General features: G+C 35.5%; 1 protein-coding gene across 9 annotated transcripts in view; it reads left to right on the top strand.

Annotated features, from left to right (window-relative positions):
* LOC110991520 overlaps positions 1 to 22,798 on the top strand; it is a 29,372-nt gene extending 6,574 nt beyond the window's left edge. The window contains exons 3-5 of one of the 9 annotated variants that reach the window (XM_045634575.1): positions 13,093 to 15,095; positions 15,302 to 16,405; positions 18,842 to 22,798. In XM_045634575.1, coding sequence (XP_045490531.1) covers positions 13,093 to 15,095; positions 15,302 to 16,405; positions 18,842 to 22,557 — 6,823 coding nt within the window. In that variant the 3' untranslated portion in view covers positions 22,558 to 22,798. Of the gene's footprint in view, positions 1 to 13,092; positions 15,096 to 15,301 lie in introns of all 9 variants that reach the window. The other 8 variants (XM_045634568.1, XM_045634570.1, XM_045634574.1 and 5 more) reach the window with 8 other exon arrangements.
* Positions 22,799 to 24,191: the final 1,393 nt, after the last annotated feature.

The following is a 24,191-nucleotide window of genomic DNA, read 5'->3' as shown; positions in this document are numbered from 1 at the left end:
TAATAAAACAACAAGACAAATCGAAAAATATTTATCTACTCATTGAATACAGTGAACATTCCGCCATGCTAGAGTTACTAAGTATACTACCTTGGCTTACGTATATTTTTAATAGTTTGTAGAATATTCTAGAGAAAAAAGTAGTACAAATGCTTTCCAATAGGCATGGGAAAAAAAGTTTTACAATAGGTGCAAAATGCCGCCAAATTCTAAGTGTAGTATAAAATACGTTGATACTTAATTTTTAGATTTAAATTTTATTTTTAGACATAAACTCTATTATCTATGTATACGTCATGCTCGATAGGCTACCTTTATTTATCCGCCACAGATAAACTCTGACCACAGACTGTCATAGCTGTGTTGCATTACGATATGCATATATTATCTTTGTTTTCTTTTTAAGCAGATAAAAACAAAACAGAGGATAACCTTGAAATTACTTTCGTAAGAATAATTTAAGATTCGTTTATGAGTTATAAACGTTATGTTAAATGTAAATATATAAAACAGCGAATTTTAAGGCTAAAGTGCCTTTAGACAAGTTAGAGTAATTTAAGTTTGATATCGCTAAAACAGGTTCGAAAATGAGTGTACGTTGAATTTGATAAAGAATATAGGTTTTTTGTTATTGCTAGTTCATTTAAAAAAAAACAAAAAAAAAACATAATCGATTTTTTTCAATTAAAACGCCAATTAAATGGTTTATAGACTAAATAATCATAGGTACATAGATAATGCGTGTATGGTGTAGTGTGTGTGTGTGTGTGTAACCGAAGCGTGTGAGTTAAAATCGGCCTGATTCAGTGACATGAATAAACATATTTTTAAATTCTTCGTAGCAAACTCGATCCTATTTTTTATTTTTATAATTTTTTCTGTATTTAAAATTAAAGTCAATTTATTTCTTAAAATACACAAATATATATGCTATCTATTTCAAATATGTACATATATTTGCGTTTTATAATTTGTCAAAATCTTGCAAGTATTTAAATAATAAATTTTAAGGTGAAATCTACCCCAGAACATAAGAATCATTACCCTTAACAAAACAATGAACACAATGAAATAAAGCCTTTCTTGTCCAATGTCAATTAGATTAGATTAATGGAAGACACGTGCTACTGACATCAAATTGGGTCTTGAATTTATCGTTCGAAGACTTACAGGGCCTTCCCATGACATATTATTAACATTAAATTATAACACCCGCTAGCTATACCTAATTCAACTGCCGACTCGACACAAAGCTGATCGTAACAAAAGATTAACATGTGCACACAGTGTAACATTGCCACATACCTCTATGAGGTTTGCGAACCGAACAAAAACGTCACAAGAACCATCTAATAGGGTCTAGTAATCAACAATTTGTTGGTAAATATAATTAAATTGAATTTTCTATATAAGTATAAAAGCTTGTGTCTTCAGCGTGCGACTCTTCTGCACAATCTCATGATTGTGCAAACTTACTATGTAACTCGATCGGTGAAGGAAAACAGCTTCCCTTAGACAGAAAAAGTGCGTGTGTCAGGCACAAAAGGCTGATCACCTATACATTTACAAATGATCCTGAAATAGATACTGACAACTGAGGCCTAGGCCTCAAAGGTATAGAGGAACTGTTTATTTATATATCGTATATGAAATAAATTGAAATACTTAAACGACAATTGAATTTTCTAATAAATACTGTTCCTAGCTGCGACGTTATATATTATAACGTCTTTTATATTTAAAGAATTTTTTTTTGACTTGGTAGTCATTCATAGGCGTTCAGACGAGGAAAAATAAATTGGAGGAAATATAAGTAGACGATGTCCTCAATAACGTATCAATGGACACAATCAATACATGGTACTAGAAAAGTCTACACTTTCATAATATACATATAGGCTTAGACTTTTTCTGATCTATGTTCTACATGTCATCGGAAGTGGATGACAGAGTGTGTTTATGGAATAGGTTTTCATGTTATTTATTCATTTATTTGCGCCATTTTTCTAACATGTTGCGTCAGAAACTTAAACTCTAAATTCATAAATTTTTGTAATTCATTAGATTATTTAAACGAAATTTTTGTGCATTGTGAAATTTGTCTTATTAGTGTTTTTTTTTAATCAAGACTTATATTTACCAATTCCAACATTCGTAGAACGGACAAGAAGTAATGTCATAAGAAACAAAAAAGCGAACACTTATTAATAACCCAGTGACATTATTGTGTAGGAAGTATTTTCTAAGTGTATATTAGTTAAGTGTAGGTGGCTACAGGTATACATGTAATGCCAGGCAAATGGCCTACATAAAATAAACTTATAATGCTTTACGTGGGTATATTTTAAGCTTAAAATATTGACTACGGTTACAAAACTATAACTTATATATCTACTTAACTTTCCTTTTGTACTGGTTTTGCTACCAAAGAGATAAACAGATCCTACAAGGACTTTTTAGATTTGTTTAAATTTTCATTTTTTTAAATAATACCTGATTATTATTATACTATGTAGGTGAAGAATAATAATAAAACTAGCTGACCTGGCAAACGTCGTTTTGCCACGTATATCATTTATAATAAAAAATAGGGGTTGATTGTAGGTAGGAAAATTTAAGTTAAAAAAAATATTTAGAGGTGGATTACCCTTAACATTTAGGAGGATGAAAAATAGATGTTGTCCGTTTCTCAGACATACCCAATATGCACACAAAATTTCATGAGAATCGGTCAAGCCGTTTCGGAGGAGTTTAACCACAAAGACCGCGACACGATAATTTTATATATAAGATAGTTCTGTCATAAACCGTTTTGATTGTTGTAAATAGCTACGCGTGTAATTGTAATAAATAATTAAATTACATGGTGTATAGACGTGACTTCAATCGCCGATCAGACTACCTGTGAGGCATTCTGAACACGTTTTAGTGCGAAATGATTGGACAAGTTTGATAGCCTGTTTTATATGCTAACTTAGTTAACCTGCAAACGCTGCAGGCTGTACCAATCAGGTTTCGTCCGAAATCTAAAGCTGTCTTTGTCTTCATCATCCGAGTAGGTTTAAGATACTTTTCTGTTTTGAAATCAGAAAATGTTGTTTCATTAATTTGTCGGAAACATTATTAATATTGCGAGATAAATAATATATACTCTGTTACTGCTTAAACACCGTAGTCGTTGAGGAATTCGTATACATTTATTGAATAAAGGTAATTATTAAGGGAGTTCTTTTCTCAATAGCCAGAGGTCAAAAATTTAATTCAATTTTGAAGGTTATAAAATAATTATTGATAAATCTAGTCTAAGTACCCTCTGTTCACTCCTTTGTTCATTTTCATCGTCAACACAATTTGACAGAGAGACAAGGACTTCAATTAAAATTGTGCAATCAGACCTATATAATACGTAAAGGCCTGTTTCACAATGTATGGATAAAGTACCAAATAGGTATGCAACACATACTTCACGTTTCATGACAAATCTTACAGTCGTGAAACGCAAAAATACTGTTAACCTACCAATAAGTAATAAATAGCTAATTTGGAACTTATCCGGACATAGTGACACAGGGCCTAATGCTTTCTGTCTATTATCTGTCATTTATATTCAATTTATCATCAATACTATAACGTCCGGTACGCAAAACGAGCTTAATGTTCTCGATAAGTATTTTTATTACTTTGATTAGACGATTTTAAGGCATTTAGAGAAACCAAATCCAGTTGTTTCCCCTCCGTAACATGCAAACTATCAAACTTCGGCAAGTACTTCTCAGAGAGACACGCACTTCGCCGTTTCCAAGAGGCCCGAAGTTTGAGGTTTAACGTCTTGCTGACGTCTTCTTTGTATTGTTCGGTTGATCTTTTAATGACTTCCTTATTTTTATTTATTTATTAACACTTCGTTACATAAAAGGAAAAAAAAAATTAAACATAATTTGAGTGAAAAGCAACTGGCGGCCATATCGCTTTAGAGCGATTTCTTCCAGACAACCACTGTGAGTAAATTACATAAGGTAGGCAAGAAGTGCAAAAATACATATTATTAATACAATAAGAAGGAAAAAACATACTTAACAGAAACAAAAAGAAATAAAAATAAACTAAACTGATATAGAATACATAAAAAAAACAACAAAAAGTAAAAAGTGCACATGAATCATGATACTCCAATTCAAGATCGGATCGGAAGATTAATTATATAAGTAAAACATTCTTCTATAAAATATAATAAACATATAAGCAACGGTGGATCCAGGGGGGGGTCATGGCGGTCATGCCTCCCCCCCCTAAGCTTCAGTCTTAATATATATAAATCTCCTGTCACGATGTTTGTCCGCGATGGACGCCTAAACTACTTAACCGATTTAAAATCAAATTGGCACACCGTGAGCAGTCTGGTCCAAATTAAGAGATAGGATAGCTTAGATCTTTAATTATAGTCGCAATTTTATTTTATTGCAAATTATTTGATACAATTCTAACAGATGGCGCTGTGTTAAAAGTACCAACGTTTCACATAAGTTCTCCTACCGAATAGTTTACTACTATGTAATATAATAAAAACCTAAACCACAGCAACGCTTGGCCGAATCTGCTAGTTTTTAATGAATTTAATATGTATTATAATAACTTTGTATGATGGCAAATGTATAAGTTCTTGACTTGACAACGACTATGGCGCCATAGTTGGATCCGCCCTGCATATAAGTAACTTATGAATTGAGACCCAGACGTTATAATGAAAATAAACACATCTGTCATTGACATATAAATTATACTTTAATATATGTAAAGAAGTTTTCACATCTGACGTCATTGGATTTCGTGATTATCATCACGATCCGTTCCCAGAACGTTCCGACATACATGTTATTGTATGGAAATAAGTGTGAATTATACATACGGTACGCGGGTTTTAAATAGCAAATATATTTCGATAAGCGATACTTTCATATTGGTTTACATACATTATACATACTAAATAAATCAGTGGCCATACAAACTGTTTAGGTTTTTGTTTTCTGTTTCTGTTACATGATCATTCGTCAATCTCATAGGCAAGTAGGTGATCAGCTAAATGTCTTGTGTTGTTCACAAAATGGTCGGCTGTGACGACGTAGAATGCTAGCACATTGCCTACAGAAAAAGAGAGCAGAACGAGGGAGGGAGCGCTTTAGGATGAATCTTAGAGGTCTAAAATCTAAGACGTGGTAAATAGGAGAAGATATACCCATCTCTTACCTCCTATTAGTGTATACTTAAGGTTTTTGAATGTAATATGACGTATAGGATCCGATAAAGATCCTCAGCTACAGTAGTCCGAACGACTAAACAACTTTGTTGAAGTTTTTTTATCATTCGTCTGTATACAAAGGAACGCCACAGTTCATATAACAACAATCATTATTATATAGAACGAAATAATGGTGTTAATTAGGCGGATGCCGTAATGTACCGGGGAGTAATAGAGTTCGTTGTATTTAACGAGTTCTATATGATCAAAGTTGTTGGAGTAATAGCATAATAAGTAAAGTGGACGCTCTCGCCCACAATTCCTCAATTGAATACGTCTTGACCTTACCAATCTGGACAATAAACATGAATTTTATGTGTTCAAATATAAAAACAGAGTGTGCAGATTGATATATTAATTTAAGGTTTTTAGCTCTGTGGGTAACTGGTGTAGATCCCATGAACCTTATATCTATACAATTACATATACCATTTAACGTAAAAGGTAGTGTAAACAAACGGGCTGACGTTAAGCATACCGCCCATGGACACATTCACACAGTCTTTTAAATAGGCCTTAGTAAATGGTACGCTCTTAAGTATATGCTACAAATATAATTTAGTCGCCATATTCTGCCATTGACAATGTTCGTCTTAAAAGTCGTAATATTAGTTACATATTAAATAACATCATTATCACATAAGTATTTCACAGACTATGTTTTTTCAAAAAGCAATAGATTTATAGAATACTTATATAACATATAAGTACACCTGTGTAACATATACGAATACACATTTTTATATTCTTACTCAGTTTTTTTACTAAATGATAGGTTAATAGGACACAGTTGGTAATTTTTCAAAACATATATTGAAATTCAAATTCCATATAATTTAACGAAATTTTCGATTATTTTTCTATCAATCTAATTGCCCCCTGTAGGGACTTTGTAATACGTGGGCCCCACTTTGGGAAACACAGCTATAGATCGTCAATAGGTCTTGCCATATAACATATTTTTTTTAAATAATTCAGGATTTTTCAGTGGTTGTCCGGAAGAAATCGCTCGAAAGCGATAAGACCGCCAGTTGCTTTTCATTAAATTATGTTTAATTTTTTTTTTCCTTTCATGTAATGCAACGAAGTGTTAATAAATAAATAAAATAAATTATTCACAGAACCAATTTCTGCCTGTCAACAGTTGCCATTAATACGTGGCTTTGTAGGTATATAAAAATACTGGTTGAGTTTACATTTTGTATGGCAATTGGAAAGACGCGCAGGTTCCGACCTCACTGGCGCTATTCGCGGCGGTGATCTCATCGCTCGAGCCCACGTCCTCGCAAACTTGTTTCTTACATGTTTACTTGCAAGAACCAACGCAGGATAAAATTACGTCATTCAATTTTTGACTTTCGAATTATTTCTGCAATTAACTTTTACAGTCCTACTCAGATGTTTGATGATTTTTATTTACGTACTAAACTACGTTTAGTGTTCATTTGTCTAAGCGTCTGTCAGACACTTTTCTATTCTGTGTCCTCTACTGCGTCATTGTGTTAGTAATGATTTGGGTCGCCATAATTCAAAGGAAACAAAAGGTCATTTACTTTACGTTCTATATTTGACGTAATAATAGATTTGTAATTTAGTTTTGGTGTTATTCAGACTCGTTACAGTAGTAATAATAATTTATGTACAACACTGGTACAAAAATGTTATGGTACAATCTAAACTTCGCATATTTTGGCAAACATAATGCGTGCAAATTTGGCTTACATAATTAAAGGTAGAATTTTATATAGTAGTTACATATTACAACATATAAATCATACCAATATAGTCAAATCTTATATTATTATATCAGATTATTACAATAATATATTATGTAGCTGTGAGCAGTGTTCTAGGAGTTTCAGTGTACGACTTTCTGAGGTCTTAAGTTCGATCCCTGACTGTGAAATGGACTGTATGTCTAATAACATTCGCTCGAATGGTGAAGGAAAACATCGTAAGGAAACCGGCTTGCCTTAGACCCAAACGGTTGACGGCATGTGACAGACACATGAGGCTGATCACCTACTTGCCCATTAGATTAACAGATGATCATGTAACAGATTCAGAAATCTGTATTCGGAGTTAAGTCGACGCTAAGAAGTCTTTTACAGCTCTGGGTGTCCCTAAATCATTCGTTAACAAAGTATTAATCATATTATTATATTAATCAAGCATTAATATTAACGTGAAATAATAACCCAAATAATAATTCTTGGTGCAATTTTCGCGGAAACAATTTTTCAGATGATCAAAGAATTTTTTTAGTCTAGATCAAATGAAGCGATATCGCATGCGCATTATCTAAGATCAGCTGGTATGTCACCTACTTTCTTAAGTTATCTCTAGATATTTTCACAGTCTTTGTCTTGTCTCACGCTACAAGTTCACAGATAATTAATATAACTTTTTAAATGGAAAATTGTCGGGAGCATTTTATTTTATTAAAAAATCATCGTGACTATTATAAAAAAATATAATTTTGTTATATAGCTACATTTTTTCTTATAAACCTAATATCCTAGCTTCTTTCTGTACCGATCGAATTCCATTTACGGGAATAAAGCTTTAAAGCTTCTTCCAGCTTTTTCCAAATATTGGTGATGGCTTTCTTACTCAATTCGGTGCTACTTCTTGTATTTTTTATATTTATTATATATTTATTAGTCCTTTCCATATACAAGTGTATATGTTTATGTAGCCAATTTCAGTTATTGATGACGTGGTACAATTATTTATTAATTAGAATTTAATACCGGCGCCGATTTTATTTCCAATAAATATTTGTGCTCAATTTCTCCGAATAATCCATTTATAAATACAAATCGATTCGAGAAACTCGATTCTGAGTAGCAACTCAAGACCCCATTATCATATAAGGTCTAAAAAAACTGTCGACCTCAATAGTCTTTAAAAGGAAAGGCGTTCGAGACGCAGACCAAAAATGGCTCCGGACTTAAAGAACTAACAATTGTGTCTTGCTAAAGATTTAACTGGTTACATGTGCATTTATATAAATCAAAAGTCAAAATTTATTTATTAATATAGGTAACATACACTTATGAACGAAAAAAAGAAATATTAAATGAATCTTATTTTGCATTTACTGCCAGTTCTCAAATCAAGGGCGTAGAACGGAAGAGAAGAACTGGCAATAAACTCTCCGCCACTCTTTTTAATCGCCAATTTTACACAATGTTTGTAAGGAGCTGCATCCACTACACCATGTTCCATATGACATATTGGGTAATAAAGTATATGCCCGCACGATCTTCTTTATATAACTTAATATTAAGGAACAAATTTAAAAATATATATATAATATATATAAATAGTTTTTTATACAAAGGCGCGCCAATAAAATGGATGTCCATGGGCTACGATGACTGCCCGTTTTGGGCGTCCCATAGGCTCGTTTACTACATATAAGAAAAGGGGGTGCGTACAAAGTACACATGTCAAAAGTAAAACTTTGTAAATTAATTATTACTAAGGAAAAGGCTTAATATATGATCATGTACCAGTATATGATCACTCCAATTGTAAATCTAAATTCACACTGTTTACACATTGTATACGTGCTAATGATAATACATAAAAATCTGTGTTTTCTACACAAAACGTTATATGGCCGAATTGCCATCTAAAGTTCTAATATGTAACTTCTAAACGAATACATCAATAAATAGCGTGTATTTTTTCTTGATCTCCTTCTCAATCTGTCTCAATCGCTCTATCCCTTTTCTTCGACAAAAGGGAGAGAGCGATTGCTGCACATTTTCCAGACGTTCAGAAAATAAAACTAAAGCCATGTTCGATATTCACTACGACGGATAAGTAGAATTAAGTGTAGGAGTTTATCAGCTTTACACAAAGGTCACCGACCATATGGTGTCTGAAGCTTAAATCTTTAGGCTATTTTTTATTCAATGTACTTGAAATACGCAAAATTAAAATTGTTTCCGGGCGTTGATTACTTTGAACTTGAGTTTCAAAGGTCATATAGTTCGGAACAAATTATGTATTGTATTATTTGTGTTTTTTATCTATTTGATAGTTTTAATCAGTGCGTTAAGATGTATACGTTTTAATAATACCAGGGGCAGTCAGAGTTTTCGCAACAGCGTTGGCGGCCTTTGTCTGACTACTAAATGAACGGTAATTCAAATGAAATCACACTATGAGTAGCTTTAGTATCTTTCATTCAATACAATTATGAATGACTTAAAGTGATACCCAAATTATATTGCCAGAAGGGTCGCAAGTGTGTTGACGGCCTTTGATGAAGTGGTATGTCCTTTTCTTGGAGGACTCAACCAAACTATTTCACACTTATCAACGTCTATGCCATTAATTAATTACATCTGACAAGTAGCAGTTATCAAAACATTCATAAATTGTCTTAGTTTGTTACTCATCAGCAGAGTTGAGTAACCATCCCAATATAGTATTCGTTTGTGACCAAGTGAGTCATGTGCGCATCTTGTGAAAGCATGGTTCATGTTACATCTGGAAATATCGAGAGGGTCCAATTGATTGCGCCAATTAACATGAAAGAGAAATTAATTATATTGTTATCTTAGATTTCATTTTGTATTATGTTTACTACAATAAAGGGACTTTAGATAAATAACCATCTAGGATATATAATAATTATGGCTTCCAAGTAATATTCTGTAAACTTAAGTTTCTACAATCCTACAATATTCTGCAATAATCAAATTAAGGCAATTTGACAGTCTTAGTATCTATATTGTTTTGACTATGTTCGTGTGATAACGAACTTGCGTCCTTACTTATTACACTAGGTTATATTCTTGTAATTTGTTATTTAAAATTATTATTTAGATAAATTTCTTATAAATAAAGTATCGTGTTTTGGTCACTCAAAGGTTCTTTCATTCGTTAATTGTTTTAGTACGATTTTTTATTTCTATTTCTGACAGCTCGCAAATCTACTTTCCACTTAATCTTCTCCTATTGACATTTAAATCAACATCCATTCATAGAAATATATATGACGAATTAACCGTTTTAAGATTCATCAAAGTCTGTAATCTATATTTTTGGAATACAGACTTATGTAAATAAATCTTATGTATTAAAGAAAAGTTCTACGACAGACTAGGCGGTATTGTCGAAAGGCCTGCGCCACGGGCGAAAAAAAAAACATTTGGTTAATACAATTTTGTTGATTGGATGTATGCGTAATATTTCTTACTGAGGTTTTATTGAGAATTTAGAATTTGTGTCACGGTCGCCTACTCACACCCTCACCGTGTGACATATCTCGTGGTTTCTTGTTTTGTCCTTAATGCTTATTTGTAGAATTTATCTCACAGGTCGTGACATTGCATTTACATTATCTTAGTACCTCTCATCTCTAATTTTGGATTAATTTATTGCTTTTCCAGAAAATATTTGTCATACTTAAAAATAGAACAGTTTTATTTATTAAAAGTAATTGTAATTTATAAAAAGTATTGTAATAAATTAAAAGTTTAGTTATAACTATACATAAACTGACCATAGAGCTAATTGAATGATAATATATTTCTATGCTTGGTGATTGAATATTATGGTTTACTTGTCTGTATTCCATAAGTTCGTAGCCAATAAGCATTCAATGACAATATTTCTAATTTGTATTAATTGGTCATGACATTCATTCTCTTAGGTACATGTACCTAAGAGAATGAAATATTAATTAATGTATGTTAATTGAAAACCCCTGCTTCAGGTCTGTTGACATTGTTTAATTATAAATATATATATATAATCGGTCTTAGATTTGGGTAGTACGGTTTCATTTACTCCGTTTCAATATGAGCAGACAAGCCAACACATGAATTATATTGATTATAAAATCATTTAAATTTGAGTCTGTATTGTAGATAGTAGTTTCATGAGAATTCCTGAAGTATCACCACCGGCTTATCACGCGCAGTACATGTCTTCAAATGAGACCTAGAGAATACAAAAAAAACAGTGTTTAGTATATCGACATAAATACGCAGTTACATTGGTAATTTGCAGTATTAGGTAATAATTCTATGTATTGGAAACTTTTATTTGACCTTTGTTTTTAGTTCTTTGTAATTACTACGTACATATATGAACCGTGTAAACTCTAACATTACAACTGCACAAGTAACATAAAAATTGGATAACTAAGTTTTACGGCTTCAGAGAGAATTTTACATCATCCCTTTACAACGTGTTATGTAAACAAAATATTATTAGCATCTTCGAAACTATCCATATTATATTTATTACAAATATAATCTGGATAGTTTAAAGGAATTCCATAGACAGTTTTTATTTCTATATTCAAATTTCATAATTGAAGCGCAATAAAAACGGTGATACCAGTTTTTATAATAATGTATAACTCAAACAGGACGTGTCTTTTTGACCGGCTCAAAAAACCGAAAGAGGTTACATTTCGACGGGTATGTTTTTTAAATCCTTTGCAAGGAGTGTTCGGTGTCAGTTTACGCAAATTCTAAATACAGCTTTCCCCTTTGCATGTTGATTACTTATTATAAGCAATTATGTCTGTGAGATGGATTTCAAGAAATGACTAAGTCAGAGCTAAATCGGGACTGGTGGCGTACTTAAAATGAACGACTACTTGCAATTGAAATAATATATTTTACTTGTTTACAAGCTCAGAATTACTGCAAATTTTAAGCTACTATAGAATTAGTTAAATATGAAATAGATGCAGTAGTATTTTTAAGTCCGAAAACTTTTTATGAGGTCGGCAGCCGTTGCTATGGTTACCAAATTTTGTTATGAGTAATTTAGAAAGGTTGGAATGGGTATCAAAGAGTAGGTATTTGATTAGATATTATATATAAAACTAAATTTTGTCCCCTATAAGATTCAAGTAAAATGCAATTACAGTCAAAATCTGTTAACAATATCGGAGGTTCTACTTATATTTGGTCGTAAAAACCGATAGTCGTAATAGCCGATAAAGTTGTGATAACGAACCTTATACAATAGAAATTAGCCGCGACCTTTGATTTTGGTAACCGATATGTTTATCTAAACGATGTCTTCGTTAACTGTTCTGACTGTAATTAATTTTTCTTGACCGTTTGACTGAAGTACGATAGAACAATCTACTTATGTTTTCAATAACTTTTACAAATATCGGCAAAAGCTAACATTACAAAAACGTTAAGCTCTATCAAGGCTTAAAGCATTTATGATTTTAGTCGATACTATCACACAATCGGTATTTAGGTCTCGCGTTAACAGTCTGATGCGTTAGATACGGCAGTTTTCCTGGCGCGTTGAAACGTCCCACTCGTGCGATATTGTCGTCATTAATCCGTAAATGTCTAATTTGAGGACAGATCGACGATTTGGTTTACCTCAATGAGTTTCTATGAGATGTAGTTAGCGCAATGAATGCGCCGTGTGATGGCTAAATTGTTAACTTTACCGCCAATACCTATACTACGACGTTTCCCTTTGTATCTCCATCCGTATCGAAGAAAAAGGTAGTCGACAATTACTGCATACTGTTTGCTTTCATTTTATCTGATTAGTGTATGTAAGGGATGGTGTTTTACTATGGTTGAATCATTGTTTTTATCTATTATTCCAAAGATAACATATAGACAAAAGTATGTAAAATTATTTAATTTAAAATGTGTCTATGGAAATATGCACTAAGGCTACGTCCTCTTGATTTCTGTTCAAAATTTTCTTAGAATTGTAGATGTACTTATGACATAAATAAAAAAGTGCTTATAAAAACTAACAATACAATCAATGTTTTTCAGGCGCCACCGTTGCCCACACAACGATGTCCCGGAGCCATTGTTCGATGTGGAGCATACTACGAGCGTGGTTTCCGCGTACAAGCAGGATTATGACGAGAAACATGTCAGTCGAACAACAGCCGTTCATCACGAAGATCATTTGTATCTTGAAGGTGATTTTCAAGAGCCGGAACGTCCTCAATGGCAGCCCATCGAACGGCGTAAGCCAACAAAGCCAGAAGACAACCTCAAACCTGAAGGTGATTTTGAGAAAAGGCAGCCAAACGAATGGCGTCCTGGCGACCGGGCTCCAGTTCGACGCCCCGAAGACAACTTGAAACCGGAGGGTGAATTTTCTACACCTGAAAAGGAACAATGGAGACCTGCAGAACGACAACGCCCTACAAAGCCAGAAGACAATTTACGACCTGAAGGTGATTTCGAAAAACGTAAGCCAGATGAGTGGTATCCAGGAGATCGTGCTCCAGTAAAACGACCTGAAGACAATCTGAGACCAGAAGGAGATTTTGAAAAGAGAACGCCACACGAATGGCAGCCTGGTGATAGAGCACCTATACGTCGACCACAAGACAATTTAAAGACAGAAGGTGATTTTGAAGATAAACGACCTGAAAAATGGCAACCCGGAGATAGAGCTCCAATCAAACGGCCTGAAGATAATTTAAAACCGGAAGGTGATTTTGAAAAGAGACGGCCAGAAGAATGGCGACCAGGAGACAGGGCTCCTACACGTCGTCCTGAAGACAATTTGAGACCTGAAGGTGACTTCACAACACCAGAAAAAGAATCTTGGCGACCAGCTGATCGTCAGAAACCCAAAAAACCCGAGGACAATTTATTCCCAGAGGGTGAATTTGAAGGTAGAAAGCCAGAGGTATGGAGACCAGGTGATAGAGCTCCAGTCAAGAGGCCAGAAGACAATTTGAAGCCGGAAGGTGATTTTGAAAAAAGACACCCTGAAAAATGGAGTCCTGGAGATCGAGCTCCAACGCGTCGTCCGGAAGATAACCTTCGACCTGAAGGTGAATTCACTACACCTGAAAAAGAGTCATGGCGTCCTGCTCAGCGTCCAAAACCTATAAAACCAGAAGATAATTTATTCCCTGAGGGTAAATTTGAAGACAGAAGACTCGAACAGTGGAGACCAGGAGACAGAGCTCCAGTCAAAAAGCCTGAAGACAATTTAAAACCAGAAGGAGACTTTGAGGATAGAAAACCGGAGAAATGGCAACCCGGAGATAGAGCTCCAATTAAACGCCCTGAAGATAATTTAAAACCTGAAGGTGAATTCGAGAAGAGGCGGCCTGAAAAATGGCGCCCCGGAGACAGGGCTCCTACTCGTAGACCTGAAGATAATTTAAGACCGGAGGGAGATTTTACAACGCCAGACAAAGAACCTTGGCGACCAGCAGAACGTCAGAAACCCAAAAAACCCGCAGACAATTTGTTCCCAGAGGGTGAATTTGAAGGTAGAAAGCCAGAAGAATGGAAACCAGGTGATAGAGCTCCAGTCAAGAGGCCAGAAGACAACTTAAAACCTGAAGGAGATTTCGAAAAAAGGCGCCCTGAAAAATGGAGTCCCGGTGATCGCGCTCCTACACGTCGTCCGGAAGACAATCTCAGACCAGAAGGAAAATTTACTACACCCGAAAAAGAAGTTTGGCGTCCGGCTGACCGCCAAAAGCCTACAAAGCCCGAAGACAACTTGCATCCAGAGGGAGAATTCGAAAAACGTAGACCTGATGAATGGCAACCAGCTGATCGGCCTAAACAAAAGAAACCCGAAGATAATTTAAGGTCCGAGGGTGAATTTACTACACCTATAAAAGAAAAATGGCAACCAGCAGAGAGGCCACAGCAGAAGAGGCCAGTTGACAATTTAAAACCCGAAGGTGATTTTACGACTGAGCGCTCAATAACAGATGATTTCAAAGTTGTTACCAGTGAAAGGGCTAAAATTATTAAGCGCACTGATAATATTATTACTGAAGGAGAATTCACAGGTAATTATATTGTTTAGAGTAAAACTAGTAGTGTACTGATAATTTTCATCGCCCCGTCAGTCTATTCCATTATAAGAATAGTTATCTTATAATCGTATTTATATTATTCCAACAATAAATATTATTTAGAAGTTATATAATTGGTCGATACAATAATAAATTATTAAAATATAAACAATTAATTAATAAACAAACAATTGTTACAGATACTACAACTTCTCGCAGCGAGTACTCAATAAAACCCATGGAAAAAATTAAAACTGTACGAAGAAATACATGGACTAAGCCAGAAGGAGACATGACAACAGAAACAACTTCACAGTCAGAATACATTGATTTTACAGATTCTGTAGAGAGAACAACTCTTGTAACGAAAAGAACAGATAACTTGATTCATGAAGGTGTAATAGACTTCGTTACATCAAATCAAACAGATTATACAGAAAAAAATACTGTCATAACACGACCCCAAAGACGACGCACATGGACGAAAGAAGATTTGGAAAAATTCTATTCAACTCAAAATACAGAGACAACAACTACAACAACACAAGAAGAATATAAGATTCGTGATGAACGATGGCATGAACGGCAACAACCTAAAAAACCTAAAGATAATCTTGTCCCAGAAGGTGAATTTTCAACCCCCGTGAAGGAAGACTGGCAACCTGCAGAACGAGTAATACCTAAAAGGCCTACAGATAATCTGTTTCCGGAGGGCGAATTCACTACTCCCCAAAAAGAACATTGGCACCCAGCAGAGCGACCAATACAAAAGAAACCTAAAGATAATCTTAAACCAGAGGGAGAATTCCAACAGCCACATCAAGAGGAATGGCGGCCTGCTGAGAAACAAATACTTAAAAGACCACAAGATAATCTTAAACCTGAAGGTGATTTTGAAACACCGAAACGAGAAGAATGGCGTCCATCGGAAAGACCAAAAGCTAACAAACCAGAAGACAATTTAAAAATGGAAGGTGACTTCACAACACCTGAGAAAACTAGATGGACTCCCGCTGAAAGACCTGTACAAAAGAGACCTCAAGATAACTTAAAGCCCGAGGGTGAATTTTCTCAACCAGTTCACGAAGAATGGAAACCAGCAGAAAAGCGTATTCAAACTAAACCACAAGATAATCTTAAGCCAGAGGGTGACTTTGAAAAACCAAAAGAAGATAAGTGGAGACCTGCTGAACGTCAAACTCCAAAGAAACCACAAGATAACCTAAGGCCGGAAGGAGATTTCGAAGTACCAACACAAAAAGAATGGCGACCGGCTGAACGCCCATCGCCAACAAAACCAAAAGATAATTTAAAACCAGAGGGTGACTTCGAAAGACCAAAAGAAGATACGTGGAGACCTGCTGAACGTCAAACTCCAACAAAACCGAAAGATAATTTAAAACCAGAAGGTGACTTTGAAAGACCAAAAGAAGATAAGTGGAGACCTGCTGAACGTCAAACTGCAAAGAAACCACAAGATAATTTAAAACCAGAGGGTGACTTCGAAAGACCAAAAGAAGATACGTGGAGACCTGCTGCACGTCAAACTCCAACAAAACCGAAAGATAATTTAAAACCAGAGGGTGACTTTGAAAGACCAAAAGAAGATACGTGGAGACCTGCTGAACGTCAAACTCCAACAAAACCGGAAGATAATTTAAAACCAGAGGGTGACTTCGAAAGACCAAAAGAAGATAAGTGGAGACCTGCTGAACGTCAAACTCCAAAGAAACCACAAGATAATTTAAAACCAGAGGGTGACTTCGAAAGACCAAAAGAAGATACGTGGAGACCTGCTGAACGTCAAACTCCAACAAAACCGAAAGATAATTTAAAACCAGAGGGTGACTTTGAAAGACCAAAAGAAGATACGTGGCGACCTGCTGAACGTCAAACTCCAACAAAACCGGAAGATAATTTAAAACCAGAGGGTGACTTCGAAAGACCAAAAGAAGATAAGTGGAGACCTGCTGAACGTCAAACTCCAAAGAAACCACAAGATAATTTAAAACCAGAGGGTGACTTCGAAAGACCAAAAGAAGATACGTGGAGACCTGCTGAACGTCAAACTCCAACAAAACCGAAAGATAATTTAAAACCAGAGGGTGACTTTGAAAGACCAAAAGAAGATACGTGGCGACCTGCTGATCGTCAAACTCCAACAAAACCGAAAGATAATTTAAAACCAGAGGGTGACTTCGAAAGACCAAAAGAAGATAAGTGGAGACCTGCTGAACGTCAAACTCCAAAGAAACCACAAGATAATTTAAAACCAGAGGGTGACTTTGAAAGACCAAAAGAAGATACGTGGCGACCTGCTGAACGTCAAACTCCAACAAAACCGGAAGATAATTTAAAACCAGAGGGTGACTTCGAAAGACCAAAAGAAGATAAGTGGAGACCTGCTGAACGTCAAACTCCAAAGAAACCACAAGATAATTTAAAACCAGAGGGTGACTTTGAAAGACCAAAAGAAGATATGTGGAGACCTGCTGAACGTCAAACTCCAACAAAACCGAAAGATAATTTAAAACCAGAGGGTGACTTCGAAAGACCAAAAGAAGATAAGTGGAGACCTGCTGAACGTCAAACTCCAAAGAAACCACAAGATAATTTAAAACCAGAGGGTGACTTTGAAAGACCAAAAGAAGATACGTGGCGACCTGCTGAACGTCAAACTCCAACAAAACCGGAAGATAATTTAAAACCAGAGGGTGACTTCGAAAGACCAAAAGAAGATAAGTGGAGACCTGCTGAACGTCAAACTCCAAAGAAACCACAAGATAATTTAAAACCAGAGGGTGACTTTGAAAGACCAAAAGAAGATATGTGGAGACCTGCTGAACGTCAAACTCCAACAAAACCGAAAGATAATTTAAAACCAGAGGGTGACTTCGAAAGACCAAAAGAAGATAAGTGGAGACCTGCTGAACGTCAAACTCCAAAGAAACCAGAAGATAACCTAAGGCCGGAAGGAGATTTCGAAGTACCAACACAAAAAGAATGGCGACCGGCTGAACGCCCATCGCCAACAAAACCAAAAGATAATTTAAAACCAGAGGGTGACTTTGAAAAACCAAAAGAAGATACGTGGAGACCTGCTGAACGTCAAACTCCAACAAAACCAAAAGATAATTTAAAACCAGAGGGTGACTTCGAAAGACCAAAAGAAGATAAGTGGAGACCTGCTGAACGTCAAACTCCAAAGAAACCACACGATAATTTAAAACCAGAGGGTGACTTTGAAAGACCAAAAGAAGATACGTGGAGACCTGCCGAACGTCAAACTCCAACAAAACCGAAAGATAACTTAAAACCAGAAGGTGACTTTGAAAGACCAAAAGAAGATACGTGGAGACCTGCTGAACGTCAAACTCCAACAAAACCAAAAGATAATTTAAAACCAGAGGGTGACTTTGAAAAACCAAAAGAAGATACGTGGAGACCTGCTGAACGTCAAACTCCAACAAAACCAAAAGATAATTTAAAACCAGAGGGTGACTTTGAAAAACCAAAAGAAGATACGTGGAGACCTGCTGAACGTCAAACTCCAACAAAACCAAAAGATAATTTAAAACCAGAGGGTGACTTCGAAAGACCAAAAGAAGATAAGTGGAGACCTGCTGAACGTCAAACTCCAAAGAAACCACAAGATAATTTAAAACCAGAGGGTGACTTCGAAAGACCAAAAGAAGATACGTGGAGACCTGCTGAACGCCCATCGCCAACAAAACCAAAAGATAATTTAAAACCAGAGGGTGACTTCGAAAGACCAAAAGAAGATAAGTGGAGACCTGCTGAACGTCAAACTCCAACAAAACCAAAAGACAATCTAAAAACAGAAGGCGAATTTGAAAAGCCAAAACTTGATGAATGGAAACCAGCTGAACGTCAAAAGCCAAAGAAACCACAGGATAATTTAAAACCCGAAGGCGAATTTGAAAAACCTACAACAGAAAAATGGCAGCCAGGTGAGAGACAGACACCTAAAAAACCTCAAGATAACCTGAAGCCTGAAGGTAAATTTGAACGTCCTGATAAACCCAAGGCTGCACCAGTTGGCGAGCGACCTGTTCAAAAGAAACCCGAGGATAATCTTAAACCAGAAGGGAATATGGAAGTTATACGGCGAACTGACTATACAGCTACCAGAGGTGATCGTGTCGACGTTGTGAAGCATGAAGATCATCTTAAAATGGAAGGTAAGATGGACATTCATAGAACAAGAGATGACTATAAACGCATAGAAAAAACTGAGAAAATCATAATTCAAAAACATGAAGATAACTTGCGTACAGAAGGCGAATTTATTGATTTGCATATTCGAAATGATTATAATGCTACGAAAGGAGATAGAGCACCTGTTGTAAAACCACAGGATAATTTAAAACCTGATGGAAAATTCTACAAGCCTGAAATTATTCCGTCCCAACCAGCTGAAAAAAGAAAACCATTTAAACATGTTGATAATCTAAAAATAGAACATGATCTAGATTTACGTCAGAAAGTTGACAGAGTTGATATTATAAGAAGAGAAGACAATTTAAGAATTGAAGGTGAATTTATAGATATGAAACAAAAGAATGATTACCAAGAAGTTACCGGTGAAAGGTCAGCGATAGTAAAACATGAAGATAATTTGAAGATGGAAGGCAAAATGGAAAATATACGATCTTCAGATACTTATCGTCTTGTAAAAGGGCAAAAAGTGAAATTAACGCGCCGGGAAGATAACTTAAAAATTGAAGGAGTTTTTGAAGATCTTACACGAAAAAATGACTATAATATAATTAAAAATAGTAAACCAGTGCTTAAGAGCATTGAAAATGAACCACATAATGGTGAACCAAGGCAATTCACAAAAATAGACCAGACAAATGTAGAAAACAAAAACACGCATTTTACCTCACAACATACAACTTCGATTCAAAGAATTGATACTAATGATAAGCAAAACAATACTTATCGACACAGCCAAGGAGGTCCTGGCGAACCACACCATAAACCTGATGAGCGACCTGGTTCACGATCCAGATATCCTTCCACTCCAAAGCATCAGGAAAATCCATCTGAACCGTATTCGCAAAAGCCGTCTGATAGAATAAAACCTGTGGAAGATGAAACCGACAAATCAAAGTGGAAACCAACTGATTTTTCAACCCCAATTGGTAAAACAGGTAAACCAACATTTAAATCTCCTACAGAACCTCACCGCGAAAGCCCTAATAGACAAGGTAGGCATTCACATGAAAGACAAGTTGTTGATTCAGATACAACTTACAACACAAGGAAAAATCAAAGTGATACACATATTCACACTAGTAAGGTGTCGGAATCTAGGCTTCATACTGAAAATCATAATCATTCTAATCGTATACATAGGGATGAAATTGATGTAAACAGAACTCAACACAATCATCTAGAGAATGTGCAACAACAAGAAAATAATTTCCAGCGGCATCAACATCATGAAAACCACAATCAATACGCTCAGCATCATCACGGAGCTACGACAAAACACGAAGTTATTCATTCACACATCGATAACTCTACTTACCGTTCAGAAGACGTTAAGCATTCTAAAGTGTTAAGTCAAGATGAAAGAAATATTAGACACGGTAGTGTTGATCGCATACCGTCGACGAGTTCAGTCGATCAGAATAAATTAAATCGTACTTCGGCTTCAATAACTAAACAGAATGACAAAAATATAATTAATAAGAGCGATTCTAGATCAATCAAAAATACGTCAACATCTTCGACCTCTACAAAAACAATGAAACAAGTAACTGAAAAGAAATTAATAGGGGGTAAATGGGTAAATGTGACTAAGATGATTGAAGTGAATAATATTACTGCTGATACGGGAAAATCACATCCCATACATTCTGAACCTCAGCAGGCGCCTGGATTAAAAACAGGTGTAAGCGGGATTACAGGTAGGATGATTTCGACGGAACAAAATAAATCTTCGTCAAATCAATTCCATTCCTCACAGAAGAATCAATATAATCGCAATCATAGCGATGTATTAAATACAACATACTCTATAAAAGGAACCACTGAATCTGACAATACCCGACATCAAAGGCAAAATGATACCAGCCAGCAACAACATGAGAATATTTCGTCATCCAAACAAGTTTCTAGCTCTACGAAACAAATTAAATCGACACATATCAGCGACAACAGTTCTCAGATCTCTCAAACATCTCGGAGCGCTTCAGATGTACGTAGTGGAGATCAAATCCTTGGAAAGCACATGATATATGATAAAAGTGACACTACGAAGTTCATCAATAATCGTGGAGGATCTGGTCACCAACACGACCATCAAACATCAACAACACATGATAAAAGTGACACTATGAGGATAATAAATAATCGTGGAGGATCTATTCAGCAACATGACCATCAAACATCAACAACACATGATAAAAGTGATACTACGAGAATTATCAATAATCGTGGAGGATCTGGTCAGCAACACGACCATCAAACATCAACTATACACGATAAAAGTGATACTACGAGAATTATTAATAATCGTGGAGGACCTAGTCAGCAACACGACTATCAAACATCAACCATACGAAAGGGTGCAGATCTTTCTAATATTTCCACTGAAAACCACGAACATAATACAAAACATATTTACGTTTCCAATCAAAACCATACAGTAAACAGAAATCAGTTAAGCGATAGCGTAACTAAAACTAGCGTTGAGTTCCAAAGAGCTATGCATGGTGGGGACAATTCGCTTTCCCAACAAGATCACTCCAATCGAAGTGGATATCATAAGCGTACTTCCGACTTTATATCCGATGCCAATTCCAGTAACGCTGTTCTTCATCGCAAAGGAGTAACTTCAAATACAGAAGCATATCACACTACAAGTTCCACCGCAGCAGCACAGCGGAAAAGCATCAGCAATTTGTCTGAGCGTGGTGAATATATAAGCAATTCGACTCAAAGCGCAGACAGGAAGAGTATCAGCTCAATGCACAGATCGGCTAGAGACAACACAGCCGTTACATCTCATCACACTGAAAGTGTCGATACTCGACGTCAACAACGACGGGACGGGCAGTCCACGTTTGTTACAGAGAGACAACCTCGTGCCGTAATAAAAGATAATCTACGCGTTGGCGGTGAGTTCTTTGGCCAATCAGAATCCCGGTATGGAAGTTTTTCTAAGTCGCAACATGCTCAAAAGATTGACCGATCCGAACACATTGAGAGAGTTGAGCAACACTCGCGACACGGATCGAATTCACATTTCGTTCTCGGAGATGGGAGTGGAACAAGCTATAAACAAGAATTTAGGGGCCACGTTCATGGAACATGTCCAGCAACGTTGTTAGAATCTACGCGGACTCCATACAAGCATTCTCGTGATTCTCGGGAACACAAGTTCTACACTGAAAAAATAACAGAGAAAAAATCGTTATCGTAAACGTTTTAAAACGCAGAATACTTTTTTCTTTATAATTTTATTTTTTTATATTTTACCATTCCTTATTATATCCATATGCTTTGAGTTAAAACCGCGATTTAATACTAATTTTAAGACTATAATGTGCCTTTAACTAAACTTTTAAACAATGTTTAAAATAATAATGTTGCGATTTTTATATAATTTATGACAATTAATATATTTATAACAAAATGCCATGTAATAAAATCGTTATAAAATACAAAAACCTTTTTTTTTATTTTAATATCCTTTCTGAACTATTACCGATAGACTATTATTAATAAGTGATAAATTTACGCCGAAACCCAATAACTTATTTCAATCCATTTTTGACCATCTGAGATAGACATCTAAAACAAAATATTGTAAAAGTGCGCCAATAACCAATCGACGGATTGTAATAGTCACCTGTCGATACATGCTATTCATGGTATTTCGGATCGCTGTATGTGGATAGACCTTTGTATGAAAATGACAGTTCAACTGTGCCAATATCCTATCTTAAGATTTTAACTTACAAAAGTTTTTAAAATAATCAAAAAGCTATTTGATATGTTTTAAACATAGACATGTATATTTTAATATTATTTGGACGGTTTTATTTTCTTTATTTGGTTTATATTGATTATCAAATATGAGTATGAAGAGCGAAGATATTGCATTCTATCCGTCGCCAAAAATGGACTGTCTTCGTAGGGTTTGTTTATTGGGTTGCAGACAGGAGATCGATCGATTGTGAATTAATTGTAGGGTTCGGGCGTCAATTAAATGTATTTAATAACATTGGAAATGCACGTCAATTTTTGATAAAATAAATTTATATTCTATTCCCAAATAAAGGCGCAGGCGAAACGAACTGGCAAGAAACTATCTGCCTCTCTTTTTAACTGACAGGTTACACAAAAGTGTACAAGAAAATTGTAAGGTAAACAACTATTGAAAACGCTAACCATCAGCATGAAAACATTAAATGGATATTATAGTGAGAACAAAACACAAACACGTAGTCGATCACACACAATACGAGCATAATCAGTCATTACAAGTAACACCCGTTCTCGAGCACGACGCATGGCCACCCATTGTCACCCCGTGCACGTATGGCAGGGTGAGGGTCAATCTGACGCATGGACGGCACCATAATCGATGAAAATTTTAGCCTTATTTAATGAAATCTTCAATTCAATTAGTTTTGCTAATACAACAAAATGTGAAGCAGATCCGGGAATCCAAAATGATTCGGTCATCCTCTTGATTTTAAACTGATTAATAACCGGGGTAACAGAAATCGTTTAATTATTAGGACTGCAATTCGTAAACTATACACTTACTCAGCTTTCGGTGTCAGTCAGACTTTAAAAATAAGTTAACTATAAAGTTTCATTTTACTGTCATAAAATTATATAACACGTATACCTTATCAGAGCTACGTTTTAATAATGTTAAAACGTTCTATTTCAAGATAAGTTGGATAGAAGAAATAGAAGCGGTAACAGGAAGCGAATAGAGAAAGAAAGCCATGGACAAAATCAGTTGGAAAGAGCTGGAGGACTTTTCCCGCGAAGGGGTTCCGATCTACACAACGGTCCTAAATTTGGCTAAGATATAGGATA

This window comes from Pieris rapae, chromosome 3, assembly GCF_905147795.1.
Source record: "Pieris rapae chromosome 3, ilPieRapa1.1, whole genome shotgun sequence".
NCBI lineage: Eukaryota > Metazoa > Arthropoda > Insecta > Lepidoptera > Pieridae > Pieris > Pieris rapae.
This window is presented reverse-complemented; position numbering and strand designations above follow the sequence as displayed.